This window comes from Callospermophilus lateralis, chromosome 2 (genome assembly GCF_048772815.1).
Source record: "Callospermophilus lateralis isolate mCalLat2 chromosome 2, mCalLat2.hap1, whole genome shotgun sequence".
NCBI classification, from domain to species: domain Eukaryota; kingdom Metazoa; phylum Chordata; class Mammalia; order Rodentia; family Sciuridae; genus Callospermophilus; species Callospermophilus lateralis.
The window spans coordinates 38,086,079-38,101,350 of record NC_135306.1 but is presented as its reverse complement, the minus strand read 5'-3'; the positions used below and the strand labels follow the sequence as shown (position 1 = coordinate 38,101,350).

General features: G+C 44.1%; 2 protein-coding genes across 4 annotated transcripts in view; one reads left to right on the top strand and one right to left on the bottom strand.

The window, feature by feature from the left end:
• Nfx1 (nuclear transcription factor, X-box binding 1) overlaps positions 1-12,332 on the top strand; it is a 68,698-nt gene extending 56,366 nt beyond the window's left edge. The window contains exons 21-24 of one of the 2 annotated variants that reach the window (XM_076845906.2): positions 202-268; positions 937-1,082; positions 1,895-1,999; positions 3,300-12,332. In XM_076845906.2, the coding sequence (XP_076702021.1) occupies positions 202-268; positions 937-1,082; positions 1,895-1,999; positions 3,300-3,372 (391 nt within the window). In that variant the 3' untranslated portion in view covers positions 3,373-12,332. The remainder of the gene's footprint in view (positions 1-201; positions 269-936; positions 1,083-1,894; positions 2,000-3,299) is intronic. The other variant, XR_013090363.1, reaches the window with a different exon arrangement.
• Aqp7 (aquaporin 7) overlaps positions 1-15,272 on the bottom strand; it is a 51,294-nt gene that overhangs the window by 19,241 nt on the left and 16,781 nt on the right. The window contains exon 8 of one of the 2 annotated variants that reach the window (XM_076845912.2): positions 57-7,884. The exons of the other annotated variant lie outside the window; for it this stretch is intronic. Within the exon in view, the coding sequence (XP_076702027.2) occupies positions 7,872-7,884 (13 nt within the window). The 3' untranslated portion in view covers positions 57-7,871. Of the gene's footprint in view, positions 1-56; positions 7,885-15,272 lie in introns of those variants that run through there. 2 annotated transcript variants of the gene reach the window in all.

Sequence of the window (15,272 nt, the reverse complement as noted above, 5' to 3'; positions counted from 1 at the left end):
CTCTCTCCCTCTCTCCCTCTCTCCCTCTCCCTCCATCCCTCCCTCCCTCCCCTTTATCATGGCTGTCTGCTATCTGACAGTTCCTGACTTCTTTTCTGCCAGCATTGTACATTGTATGCTACTTTATAGGCAGAGGGTGAGTGGAAGGGATTCCTGGAAGAACAGAAACAAACAAAATTAACTGGTGGTTTCTCATTTCAGGAAGGACTTAAAGTTTGTCAGTGATGTTGAGAAGGAAATGGAAACCCTTGTGGAGGCTGTGAATAAGGTTGAAGTCAAAACATCCAACTGGACATTCCTCTAAGGCCAGCTTGATAAGAGATCAAGTCCTAGAAACACCATCAGCCTAGAGTAGTTGTAGAAAAAATTCATAATTTGCTTGAGGATTCTAATCTTTCCCCGAAACCCAGGCATTATAACATCCATGGAAGCTTGTCTAGGTTCAGTCATTGCAGAAAATAATATGCAGTCAAATTAAATGTTAATAAAAATCACAGCTCAGTGCCTCAGAGGGGGCGAAGAAACTCTGGACAAGGAATGATAGTCACATGACTAAGTAGAATATTTAGAACTCCTGCAAAGCCCTCAGATCTCAGAGGGCTGTGTGTGTTAGATAGCACACACCTTCTTTGTTACTCCAAAGTCAGGACAGAAACTCTTAGATAAAGATAAAACTTTGTATGACTAGTGCTCAAAGAGTAATAGCAAGTAGACTCCTTAAAAAGAGGCCCAAAGCCACGTGCAGTTGCGCACCACTGTAATCTCAGGACTCAGGTAGTTGGTTGAGGCAGGAGGATCACAAATTCAAGGGCATCAGCAACTTAACAAGACCCTTTCTCAAAATAAAAAGGCCTGAGCTATATCCCCAGCCCAGTTATAAGCATTTTCTATTTTTAAGATGATGTTATCAATCAGTTATCTATTTCCTCAATATAGGGAAAGAATAGTAAGAAAAGCCACAGCTTCCCTCCCATGAACAGAGACCACCGCCGAATCATCCATGACTTGGCCCAAGTTTATGGTCTGGAGAGCGTGAGCTATGACAGTGAACCAAAGCGTAACGTTGTAGTCACTGCCATCAGGTAGGTTGATCTGTCAGGGGAAGAACTCAGCAAGGCAAACTGGACCCAGGAGGCAGGATCTATTGGGATTTGCTTTCCTTTTGTCTCTTCCTTTTGGAAGAATAGAAGGGAAAGCTACTTTGCTGGGCCAGCCTTTCATTATGACCTGAAGATCTGAGCCAGAGTGTGAATTCCATGCTTCATTCCATAAGGCACATATACCCAAAGCCTCATGTATGCCCTAATCTATGGAAGATGCTAGAGGATTTATTTCTGTAGGTAGAGGGAACAGACCTTGGGGGCCTAAAGTTATGCCTTTTCATCATATCTGTCCCTTTTCCCTTCTGTCTTTTATTCCTCCCTCTGTCCCTCCCTGGCATCATCTTCCTAGCATGAGAGAAATAGAACAAATGCCGGACTCTGATTCAAGACATACCATGTGAACAGTATTTTACCATCAAAGGAAACTTAGGCAGTAGTGTGAGCCAGAAGGGGAAAGGGAGGAACCTAAGTTGGGTCTGGAAATATAGCTTTTCTAGCATGTGCAAGGCCCTAGGTTTGATCTCCAGCATCACAAAAATTTTTTAAAAAGAACCTAAGGGAGTCAGAATTTCCCAAGGAAGAATAGTGAAGTGTAACATGAGGCAACAGGCCCAGCAGGGGTAGGTGGAAGAGATGGGGTTGAATGCAAGTAACCATGCCCAAGAGAAGACAGGTCATAGTAGAGAGTGCTCAGCAATTATAATGCCAAAGTCACAAACTGAGTTTCTGACTGTCTGCTTATCCGTACAAGTGATCCTCTTTGTTCATTACTGTGTTTTTTGACTCCTCAGGGGGAAGTCCATTTGTCCGCCTACCACACTGACAGGTGTGCTTGAAAGGGAAATGCAGACACGACCTCCACCACCAATTCCTCATCACAGACAGCAGACAGACAAGTAAGAATTCTTCAGCTGTTTCCAAAGGGACCTGGCTGGTAGAGACGCCATCAGAGGCTGAAGTGGCCTGGGCTGCACCAGCCACTACTGGCCTCTCTGGGCTTGGCCTTAGGGTGCCATGTTCAAATATATAAGGTTTATTTGGCTATCAGACACATTTGTTTAAGCCGCAGAAGACAAGTTTGATGTTTGTAATGCCAGTTTCGCTCCAGGGAGTACAGTGACTGGACATAATTTCCACAATATAGGTAGAAAATGGATTTAGTCTGTCATATCTAATGATTTAGAACTGGAACATCACATAATTAACAATAGTCACTCTGGAGATGAAAGTGGGATTGGGGGTAAGAGTTGGGCAGTGAAGAGGGTGAGTGAGGACTTCCACATTTTGTTGTCTACTACTAAGTGGCTTGAATTATTTTTACCACAAAAACACATTCATGATTTAAAGAAGAAAACAAGTTGGCAAGTAGCAAGTCTGCCAGATGTTTTCTCAAACAGGAGCAGGGAAAGAGCATATCCTTGCTCTCTTCCTCTCCTTTGTCAAGAGGGGAGCCCAGCTGCTCTATTATGACCAAGGCAGCATGTCTGAAAGTTACTCTGAAACCTAGAGAGTCTCTACTCCTTTCTGGCCTTCCACTCAGAAGTCCTAGCAGTAACTCTTCTGTACTTCCTGCACAAAACTTCTGGAAGGATAATAAGAGCAGTTTACAGAGTCACCATGAGGGTCAGAGCAATTGGTGTTTCTATGTCTCAGCCTCAGCCAAGGGCCATGTAGCTCCATAGAGCCAGCTCCTCTCTACCCCTGGAAACCAAGCAGCCTGGACTCTTATGAACACTGTTCATTAGCCTATTTATGCCATGCTACCTTTTTTTTTTTTTTAACTTATTTGATTTTTCTATAAAACTACTATGGAAGGCCAGACATGGCAGCACATGCCGGTGATTCCAGCCAACCACTAGGCTAAGAAAGGAGGATAGCAAGCTCAAGGCTTCAACAACTTACAACTTAGTGAGGCCCAGTCTCTAAATTTAAAAAAAAAAAAAAAAAGGACTGGGAATGTGGTCCAATTCCCAGTGCAAAAAAAAAAAATACTGTTATGGAGAAACTTTCAGGTTAGAATGGTATTAACTAATAAACACCTGTGTACCCATCACCAAATTTCAATAACCACCAGCTCGAATTTGCCTTTCTATCTTATCAAAGCTTCACAAGTGGCTAATCTGCTGATCCTTAACTTTCTGAAGTCTCTTTCCCCCAAAGAAGAAAAGATTGATTGTTCTTTTGTTTGCTTTTCAGGAATCCTGGAAGCAGTAATTTACAGAAGATAGCAAAGGAGCCAGTAATTGACTACTTTGATGTCCAGGACTGAGATCAAGATGCACTTAGATAAAAGAATAATTAGATGTAGTGGAGACTTATTTGCCAGCAGATAAATCATGCTTGTTCCTCACTGCCTGGCAGACCACAGCCTCATGTGCTGTCTTGTACTGATACATCCAAGCATGAGTGTTTCAGAAATCCCCTTGTCTATTCCTACATGTATAAAGTGTTTCGCTATGGCCAGATCTCTGATTGTATGGTCACTAGGTTTTCAGTGATATATTTAAAGAGTCTCCTCAAATCATCACTGTGATTGCTCTGAGGGTTGGGGGAATATTGGTTTTTATTTGGACAAATCAGAATTTTTGCCCAAAACTGGCTTCATGGCACTTAGTCATAGTTTCAGTTTTCCCAGTTGTTCCTCCTCCTGAAAATGCTTGCAACATCAGATAGATCTCTGCAAATTCTCAGCCTGAAATACCAAATACTAAATTTGTACACCAAATTTGAAATCACTCCTGTCATCTTAAACCTAACCATCTTTCCTAAGTCTTACTGTATTTTGCCAAAAGCTGTCTTGGAGCTATCTAGATGAACTTCTTTTTAATGTTTCCTAATGCTGTCAGTTCTAGACCTGCAAGAAAGTCAGGTTGCTTTATAGAATTCCATTTTCTCAAGTTCCTGATGCTTCTTATACCACATCACTGAGCCTGTCCAGTGACAGTTTAGCCATCTCCCATAATAAAAGGCATAGAACAAGCTTTTCCTTTTACCAGATCACACTGTGGCCTCTATGAACTGACTAGTGTAATCCTAACTCCTCTCTGGTTGATAAAGAGTCTCATATAGACAACTGTCCTGCATTGCTTTTTCCTAGGCCTTCAACAGCCATGTTGATTTTCTCTGAGCTCTGGACCTCTGAATATTCAAAGAAGTATGTGGATAGTCCAGAGCTTATGCCCAGAAGCCCACTGGAGGCATTCTTCAGGCTCCTTTAAAGCAGGTGTGTCAACAGTTAAATTAATTTGGCTCCCTTTGCATTGGTAACCCTCTAGTATGGAGACCAGATTTCCAGCAGCTTCCTTCTGTTTCAAAACAAACCTTGATCCCCAGAGCAGCAAAAGGAAATTTGAGTTGTGAAATTCCAAATTCAGGCATTTTTGTAAGAAGAGCAGGGTTTCCCTTTGGTCCTCACCCAACCTACTTTGAAAGATTGAGTTATAGCATGGGAACAGTCAACTGGAAATAAATGACAGAAAACAACAAAACTTCCTCTCTTTGGGCCCATTTAGCATAGGGTCTGTGACCCTACACACAACAGAAATACCACAAGCATCTGTTAGGTCTTTAAAGTGGTGGATTAGGTGAGTGAACTCTGTGAAGGCATCTCAGAATCGGCAGGAGGCAAGAGGTCTGACTTCAGGTTCTAGCTCTGCTACACAACTTGCCACTTGATGGAGTGGAAGTTTCACCTACCTCATCAGGGTTGTGAGGATTAAATGAATAGCAGATGTGGAGGTGCCTGATCCATCAGAGGAACTCAAAGTTCATGAAAATTACATTTGGTATCTGGAAAAATTGGTAAGCATTTCTCCATAATGCTATCCAAATAAAGGGATGGAATGCCTGTCAGGCTGCTCCTTATGAATGGCTGCATGCTTTCCAGATGCCATTTGTGTATTGGGACTACGAGAGGCAGATGTGCTGGGGCTTGAGGAAGAATTGTTCAGATTGGGATGAGACTGGAAAGGTAGATGTGTCAGCTGATGAGAACCACTGATGAACTCTAAGTAGAACAGCATGGTCAAAATTCCTAATCCAGAGCAACAGTCAGCAAATATTTCTGTAAGCAACTAGAGTAATAGACTTTGTGCAACTTACAGTTTCTGTTAACAACCAGACAACTCTGCCATTGTGTGAACACAGCCATAGATAGTACATAATCTCACCTTACTTAGAATCACGTTTGGGGGCTAGGGTTGTAGCTCAGTGGTAGAACGCTTGCCTAGCATGTGTGAGGCATATAAATAAAATAAATGTCCAGGGGCTGGGGCTAAAGCTCAGTAGTAGAGCACTTGCCTAACATGTGTGAGGCACTGAGTTTGATCCTTAGCACTACATAAAAATAAATAAAGGCATTCTGTACATCTATAACTACAAAAAATTTTTTTAAAAAAATAAAGATTCATCAACAACTAAAAAAAATTTTAAAGAAAAATCACTTGTAACTTATATATGTTACAAAATATACCTTTTCCCAGCCATTTAAAAATTGTAGGGTAGGGCATATAGCTCAGTGGTAGAGCACTTGCCTGGTTGCATGAAGCTTCCATCCCCCAGCTCTGGTGGGGGACAGGGAAAAACATGAGGATATTTGGGTTAGGATGTAGCTCAGTGGAACAGCACTTGCCTGGCATGCATAAGGCACTGGGTTCAATCCCTATCACCACAAATAAGATTTTTAAATTGTGAATTACATTCTTAGCCCATGGGTTGTACAAAAACAGGCAGCAGGCTAGATTTTTTTTTTTTTTTTTTTTTTTTCCTTTCGTACCAGGGATTGAACCCAGGGGCACTTAACCACTGGGCCACGTCCCCAGGCCTTTTTAATATTTTATTAGAGACAGGGTCTCGCTACGTTGCTGAGGCTGGCTTTGAACTCATGATCTCCTGCCTCAGCCTCCCCAGCTATTGGGATTACTGCCAACAACTGGCTAGCAAGCTTGATTTGACCATGGACCTTATATTACTACCCTGTTCTAGAGAAGCCTCTTAGGCAAAAGTGTGTGAAAAGGATCAGAGGGCAGTTTTGATATATGAAGCAGAACCAAAAGGCTGCAGAGGTGATCTAGAGATCCAGATAAAAGAGGATGAGGGTGATAAGATTTGACCCTGCAAAGAAGAGATTCAGATGAGGGAGTTAGGATATGATGCCTGGGGTCTGCAGGGGAACCAGCCCCCTTCTGAGCTCCAAGGGAGCCCCAGGCCACCTCAGCAAGGGAATACTGTTTCTCATAGGTCTGGCTGATTCTTCACTGCACAAGCAGTCTTGAATACAATTTTACACTTGGATCCTGTGTTTTAAGGGAATCTGTGGACCAGGATCCCACACCATTGCTTCTTGAGAATCAGGTCCTGTCTTCTCCCCCTTCCAGTCCTACACTTTCTTAACAGGATTTCTTTCATGGGTCAGAATTTTCCAGATACCAAACTCTTATCTCTGGAATTCCCTCTGGCTTGTCTTGCAGGACTGGCTCCTCTCAGCAGCAGTGCCAGTCTGATGCAATGGGTGGGACTGCTGGTGGAGGACTGGAGATGAAGCAGGCCTTCCTGATTGCAGGATCTGCCTGAAACAGCTCTGGATCCTGTCCTAGCCAGGCCTGAGAACAGATCAGGGAAGGGAAAATGGAATGTCAGACTTAAGGGAAATGCAAAGTCCAAGTAATTGGGTCCTGTAGATTTAAGATTGGGGTTGGGGGATGCCCTTCCTATGATGCTGGCCTTCTTGCTTAATGCCTGAAAGCCTGGGGACCTTGTTTCCTAAGAGAACCTTGCCAGGGTACCTCTTCATTAGTCTACTCACCCACAACCCAAGGGAAAGTTCTGCCTCCCAAACCCCAGACAGCTTTAGCATGGATGTCCCATACTGTCTTCCATGGCCTTTAGAGTGCAAGGATCCCCAGGAGATTCTCAAAGCCACTCTGACCCCTCTACCGACAAAGGCTAATCCAAGAAGAGACATGCCACATTAGGCCTTGTGTTTGCCAACCTAGAAGCATCCTGTACCAGGAGGGAGATGAATCCTTAGAAAATTGAGTTTGTTTGCCTCTCTGACGTCTGCAAACAGAGCTCATGTGGGAAGTCCTGCCCATGACCAGGTTTGCCCTGAGCTCAGGCTTTATGAGGTTGCTTTTTCTGATGCACAGCCTCCTGGAAAACCTAAGAAAAAGCTAAATATATAGAATTTCTGTCTTGCTGCCTCAATCCTCTCCTTGGGCAGTTTCTTAACAATGAGCATTGGTTTCTGCATCTGAGGTAATGGGTCCTGCCCATGTGCTGCCCTGAGTTATCTTGAGGGTAACGCTTGGGTCATAAAGATCAAGAGAGTCTCCCATGCCACATGGCATCAGCATAGTCAAGCCTCAAGCCTATACCAGGACAGCCTCAGCAAGTAACTACTGGGGGTCAGGGGAGGAACAACAGTAGTCAACTGCCTTGGCAAGGACAGTAGCTTTCAGTCACCTCACCATGTACTCCCTTCACCCACTTCACTCAACATGAGTGAGTCAAGTCCTCATCTACTCACACTTGTCCAGGAGTGTCTTCTAAAAGTAGATAACAGTTATAGAGAACTGTATAGGTACTCAACCCAGTGCCTTCTATGTTCTTTTTCATTCCTCAAAGCCCCAGAAAGTATGTATTTGAAACCCCTTCACTAGTGGGGAGTGTTAGATCACTTACCCAGCTCACTCAGTGGACAACTGAGGATCTGAAATTCCTACTGAACTCCTGTATCTTCTCATGCCAAGCAGAGGCAACTTGGACAGCTCATTTGGAGTCCCTGGAGCAAGATGGCCCAGGTCAGGTCAAATGGGAACAAAGCTTATATTGTAACCCCAAGCAGAATAACCAGAGGATAGGACTTTTCTCACAATGACCACTAGGGTGTAGTATGGATCCCCAAACCAGATGGGTGGGGGAGAGTTCACATTGCCTCAGGAAAACTATTTATTTAAAACATTTGAGTGGCATTTATAACCGGTGTATTTAAAATTTATCACATTTGCATTCTTTCTTTTAATACTGCCTTCTCTCTACTTGTTGATATACAGAGCATAGGCACAGGGGGAAAACATAAGGCATGCAGATATCTGAAGGAAGACTATTCAAGGCAGAGGGAACAGCCATTGCAAAGGTTCTACAGTGGAAACATGCACCGTGAAGGAACAGCAAGGCCATCGGGCTGTAGGGGAGAGTAGCAGGGATTGGAAAGGTAACAGAATTTGTTGGTGTCAGGCCTTGTCAGCCACTGGAAGATTTAGGACAGGAAAGATCTCACACATTTTTAAAAATAATCATCTAGCTTCTATATTGAGACTAGATGCCTGGGCAAGGGAAGAGGTTAAGGAAAACCGTCAGAAGACCACTGCCGTAGGGCTGGGGATATGGCTCAGTGGTAGAGCATTTACCTGTCATGCATGAGGCCCTGGATTTGATCCCTAGCACTGGAGAGGTGGAAAAAATAAATAAATAAAGAAGATCACTGCTGAAATCAGAGAGACAATAGTGACTTGAGCCGGGGTGGTGAAAGTGGTTGTATTCTGGATACATTTGCAGGTAACACCTAAGAGATTTACTGACATGTGGGATGTGGGATGTGAGAGAGAGAAGAGGAGTCAGGAATGACTTCAAAGTTTTTGGCCTGAGCAGTTGGAAGACTGAATTTGCCATTTACTGAGATAGGAAAGAATGTGGGAGGAGCAGGTTTGGGGGATGAAAATCTGTCCAGTAGGTGGTTATACATGGGAGTCTGGAGTCTGGAGTTTGGACTGGGCTAGAGATCTAATTTGGGGATTTGTTGCATATAATGGTATTTAAATGCTGATGAGATCATAACTGGAGGGCGGGGAAAGAGAAGAGGCACAAGGACTAAGCCCTGAGCATTCTATCATCAAGGGGACAGGGAGCTGAGAACAGGATGGAAGAGCTGAGGAGTGGCACCTCCATCCACTGTCTGCCTTGCTTCCTATTCTACCATGGCTCTCTGCTTCTGCAGCACACCCACCTCATGTCCCTGGTGAACAAGAGTGGCCTGGTGCATCATCTTTTCTTTGCTATCCTCTGACCTAGAGCCAGAGGCCAGGACAAATATGAGGGAATGACAGAATGGAGGCAGGAACACATTCTTAAAGGGCCTGGCAGGGCTCATCCCATGACCTGTTGCAGCCCTCATCTGAGGAATTCTCCTTATCAGCCTTATTGGGTCCCTGGAGACTCAGTTCAAGATTTATGGCCTTAAGTGTGCCTGGGTGTATATGGCTCTGAGTTTTGTGTCTTCTCCCTCAATCCCTGACCCAGCCTCTCAGCCTACAGCCTCCACTCACCCAGTCCTCCTCCAGGACCCAGAGTAACCTCTACAGATGCCCTCTAGCACTTCTACCTTGGCCCCTGGACACAAACAAGAATCCCAAGACTATGAACTCTTGCAAACTCCACCCAGCCTTGCTACATCACATGGTAATGCTAGTGGCAGAATTAAACCTGAAGCACTTCACTTTCACTGAACTTCATTATCCATTATCCTCCTTTACAGGTAAAGAAATTAAGGCCTAGAAATGTTAAATAATCCACCCAAAGTTCAGTGGTAGACATTGAAGTGTTAGATTGTTTTAAATTTGGGAAATTTTATTGTTTTTGTTACTGTTTTGTTTGTTTGCTTTAGGACAGGGTCTCCCAATATTGCCAAGGCTGACCTCAAACTCCTGGGCTCAAGCAATCTAATCCTCTTGCTTTAGCCTCCTTAGTAGCTGGAACATTCGCATGCACCACTGCACCTGGTTGTTTTGTTTTTAGTTGTTGTTGAACTTTTTTTTTTTTTTTTAATGTGGGGCTGAGAATCAAAACCAGTGCCTCATTCATGATAAGCAAGTTCTCTACCAACTGAGCCACAACCCAGCCCCTGCACCTGGTCGTTATTTCCTAAGTGTTTTATTGTTATTTTCACCGTTCCTATATGTTATTTGTACCCTTGCTTACAAAATATATTTCACAATTTAAAACCAAACAAACTAGTTAAGGTCACATCTTCAGGTACCAGGTTAATGCACAGGCTTCAGAGACACATTGACAAGGCTAGAGTTCCTTGTACAGCCCATCTCTCTAGCTTCCTTGTAAGATGGGCCTGACGACATGAAGATACAAGAGGGTGCATAGTGCTAACAGCAAACACATATACTCCCCTGTCTTCATGCAGCTCTGTAAAATGAGATTATTATCCCATCTTAACTGAGGTCATATGGCTAGTGAGTGGCAGAGTAGATGTTTGAATCCAGGCAGGCTGGCTTCTGTGTATTCAGCATAAGCCCCTGCTATATGCAGAATGGCTGAAATCACTATGCTGTACTGTTCCCACTCTAAGACCAGTGCAGAAATGGGTGTGAAGCCAAAATTGGGCTGCACAATTGGGAGTGGCCACAGCTTTATCAGCCCTAGGGCTGAGCCTAAAATGGCTGCTGCTACCTAAACTTCAGGAACCCTTCTGAGGGAGGAAACAGTAAAACCAGCCAGATCAGGGTACTGCCATTTTTCCTTAGAAGCCCTAGGAGAAAGAGAGAGTGAGCCAGACAGGGAATAAGAGGCTCTTGGCCAAGCTGAGATCACCAGGCAGAGGATCAAACCTTTGCAAAACCTTGGAAGGGTCTTGCCTGGGACTAGGAGTTGTTCCTGTCCCATTGCTATCCCCATCTCAGCTGAAGAAGGGGCAGGATGGAGAGGGATCATAGCATGAGGCTACAAAGTGCCAGAAGTCAGAGCTAGGAGACCTGCAGACATTAACAGATCCAAGTTTCATTGAATAAGACAGAAAACCAAGGCCCAGAGAGTGGAAGGGTACTGTTCAGATCACATAACCAGTCTGTGCTGGGATTGGGAAAATGGGAGGAAAGAAATGTGGGTATGTGGGGGGTACACATTCCCAAAGCCAAGAGCAAGAACCCATAAGGTGGGCTGGGGTTGTGGCTCAGTGGTAGAGCACTTGCCTCACATGTGTGAGGCACTGGGTTCAATCCTCAGCACCACATATAAATAAATGAATAAAATAAAGATCCATCAACATCTACAAAAATGAAAAAAAAGAACCCATGTTCTGTGATGCCCATCTCACCCATACCTGCTGCTTCCTTCCTGCACTAGGACCTGCCATTCTCTAGAGACTTCTTCCCTCACTCCTGCCCAACCCTTGTCCTCTCTTCCCCTGGGCCTGTCCTCAGTCCACCCACTCACTTCTCTGACCTCATCTTCTTCCACTTCCCACTCCTTCTTTCCCTTCCAGCTCCGCAGCCCCTCTTAACTTCCTTCTTTATGGCTTTTCACCAGCCATTTCTTCAGCTTAGCATACATTTTCCTCGTGTGTTCACATGGCTCATCCTTCAGCCCTTCTAGGTCCTTCCTCAAAATCGTCTTCTCAATGAGGCTTTCTGCTTTTCTCACTTCCCCACACTTCCCATTCCCCCTTCCTGATTTTCCTTCTTAGTGTCTATCATTAGCATACCATATATTTTGCACAGGATGTGAGTTCAGTAAGAACAAGGACTTTTGTTTGTCTTCCTTGTGCCTATATCCTCAACACTAGAATGTCATCTGCCATACTGTAGGCTTTCAACCAGTGTCTGCTGAGAGAATAGGAAGACTTGCTCTGTGACTGGGGTCAGGACTCATCAGAGCCTGACATTGGGACCAGAACCTAAAATAGGTACAGGCAATAAACCTCCTTCAATGTTGTGGCAGGGCAGTGGAAAGCAGGCAGATGGACCTATTGGCTGTCCTGCTTCTGAAACAGCAAGGAGGGCCCTGCTTCCCCCACCAAGGTTTCCTGCTCAATGTAAGTTGTTTTTAAATAATTGTTTCCACCAATGACCAAGTTCAGGAGCTGCTCACTCCTTCCCCAAGCTTTCCAGCAACCTTTACATGTACAATGGGCCTGAACTTAACTGACCTTTTGGGGGTGGCAGAGTAAGCATTTCATTTTTGCAAGCTGAGTGCAGACAGACTGAGTGCACATGTGCAGATCCCAGTGTCAAGGGAAAAACCTGGTGCTGAGAACAAAGATCTGAAAACAAGTGTGCAGAAATTCTGAGCTCAGGTGCAATAGCTGACTGTGCCTACCGGATCCCACCCCTTCTGTGTTAGTTTTGCTCCTGGTGTCCTCAGCAAACGGTTCAGGAAACCTGTCCATGCACTGTCTCCCTTGTACTCAAGCACACACTCCAATAAAGCCTCATTCGGATGATATTGCTTGCCTCTTTGTGATTTATATCTCAACTGAGCTAAAGAATTCTCAGATTAGCTGTTAACACTAAGAGCTGGGATCATCAGAAAGAGCTATGCTTCGCCTTTTCATGATTTCTATCCCCAGTTGAGTGAAAAACAGCCCACACTGATTAATAACACCTCCAGGGCCACCTCCCGAGAACATGAGGATGCCAGAGTGTTCGGTGAGGGATAGAGGAGGGCAGGACCCAGAGACCTGTCTCTCATGTGATTGAGGTCTTAGGATCATGTTCCTCTGAAATATCAGGAATGAAAAAGGCCACCTCATGCTCATGGGACCACTGAAGCTGAGAGGGAAAAGGAATGCAACAGGATCAAAGAGGGAGGCCCTGTACAGCTGACTGTCAGCCCTTCCCTGATCACTGTTGGCCCTGCTTCCCCTGACTTTGTTCCTCTCAGCATAGACATCAGACATAAGCTTCTCCCCTCCATCCCTGGATTCTCTGTGATTTTAGCAGGCCCTACTTGTCACCCCCAACCCCCCAATCCTTTTTTTTTTTTTTTTTTTTTTGTACCAGGGATTGAACTCAGGATTGCCTAACCAGTGAGCCACATTCCCTGCTTTTTATGTTTTGTTTTGTTTTATTTTGAGACTGACTTGAATTTGTGATCCTCCTGCCTCAGCCACCTCAACTCCTGGGATTACAGGAGTGAGCCACCATGCCCAGCCCCCAGCCCCAATTCTTACACTGCAGCTATTCTTTGTTTGTTTGTTTGTTTGTTTGTAGTGCTGGGGATTAAAACCCAGGGCCTTAAGCATGCAAGGCACTCTACCAACCGAGTTATATCCCCAGCCCTCTGCAGCTATTCTTTGTGTTTTTAGATACATGACCCATATATACAAAAATACATATCACATTTAAATGATCCATACATACATAAATATATATCACATTTATGTTACCACATAACAAATTTTAAATGTTTTAGCACATCTAAACACAAGCATAACATTCATAAATTTACATCCAGCCCCAGAACTAGAAAATTATTAAAAGCTCTAAGTAACACCCCTATCTCCCTGGGGAAATCATCATTTTTTTTTCAACAGTATTATTGAATACATGTATGTGCCCTGAAGGATATATTAATTTTCCTTGTTTTTCATCTGTAAAGCTGAAATCAAGCTGGGTGCACATGCCTGTAATCCCAGCAACTCAGGAGGCTGAGGCAGAAGGATTGCAGGTTCAAGACCAGCCTCAGCAACTTAGCAAAGCCCTAAGCAACTTAGTGAGGCCCTGTCTCAAAATAAAAAATAAATAGGTTCAATCCCCTACACCCCACAAAAAATAAATAAATAAATAAAAAGAGGGCTGGGGTTGTGGCTCAGAGGTAGAGTACTCGCCTACCATGTGTGAGGCACTGGGTTTGATCCTCAGCACCACATAAAAATAAAATATTGTGTCCACCTCTAACTAAAAAATATTTTAAAATAAATAAATAAAATAAAAAGAGTTGGGGGTGTCAGGGTTGTCACTCAGTGGTAGAACGCTCACCTAGCACGTGCAAGGCCCTGGGTTCCATTCTCAGAACCACACAAAACAAATAAATAAAGGTATTATGTGTAACTACAACTAAAAAGTAAATGTTTAAAAAAAAATGTTGGGGATGTGGCTCAGTCGCTAAGCACCAGTGGGTTCAATCCTCAATCTCCAAAAAACTAGAATCATATTGTATAGAGTCTACTATATTGCTTTCTGTGCCTTCAAATGTTCTTCATATTGTTACAGGTACCTGTTGTGCCTTAATTTTCTTTGTTGTATAATAGTCTGTTATTGGTGATTGTATAGCAACATGTATATCCCTTCCTCTATTGGTGGACATCTGAGTTGCTACCAGTGCCTCTTGACCACCCAACTTGTGCCCTGCTCCCTGACTCTCCTTTCACTCTTCCATGAAGCAGTACATCTCCACAAAGCCATGAATCTCTCTGCCTTTAGCTCTCTTCTGAGCTCCAGACCACATAAAAGGCTCAACTGCAATTATTGAGCACTTACTTGGTGCAGCACTGTTTTTCAGCATTTTACATGTATTAGCACATTTAGCATGGTAAGTTATACTCTTATCCTCATTTACAAATAAGAAGATCAAGCTGGGGTTTTGGCTCAGTGGTAGAGCACTTGCCTAGCACGTGCGAGGCTATAGGTTCGATCCTCAGCACTACATAAAAAATAAATAAAAACAAATAAGAAGATCAAGACCCAGAGAGATTAATTTGCCCAAGATATCACACGTCTCTTACCCACCCCCCTCAAGTGCCATAGGCAACTCAAATGTCTGTGATGTTACTTATCTTACTTTCCAAATCAGTCCTCCCTTGTGTTCTGCTTTCAGTGGTGACATTACCAACCCCCCACATCCAAGCCAGAAACCGGAAGTCATCATTGACTTCTCCCTGTCCCTCACCCACTACTCCTTCATCCAAACCAAGCCCAAATCCTGCTAGTTATACCTCCTAGGCATGGATCAAATCCCATCAGTAATTTCCACCCACAGTGCTGACCCAGTAGGTAACCTGCTGCAGCTCCTGATTATTGCCTCTCTCCATGTTCTCTATAGACCAATCTTCCCCATTGCCTGCATCCTGCACACTCAGCTTAGGTGGGCTTTCTCGATCATCTCACTATTCTCCCACCAGAAGGAAGCCCATCCTCTGACTCCTGTCCCTTCAAACTGTCAGATGTCTCTTAGCCCCAGAAAGGACACCCTAATCCCCACTCCACTCTGCCTCCTCTGAGAAGACTGGAGGCTGGCTGTAAGACCCCCTCTGAGCTCTAAACATCCTACTTTCTAGCTCGTTTTTCATAAGTACCTATCCTCCATTATACTGCATTCCTTAATGGTAGAGACCTCCCCTTAGCCAATAGGCATCTTCACCAAGACCTGAAGATGACATAGATG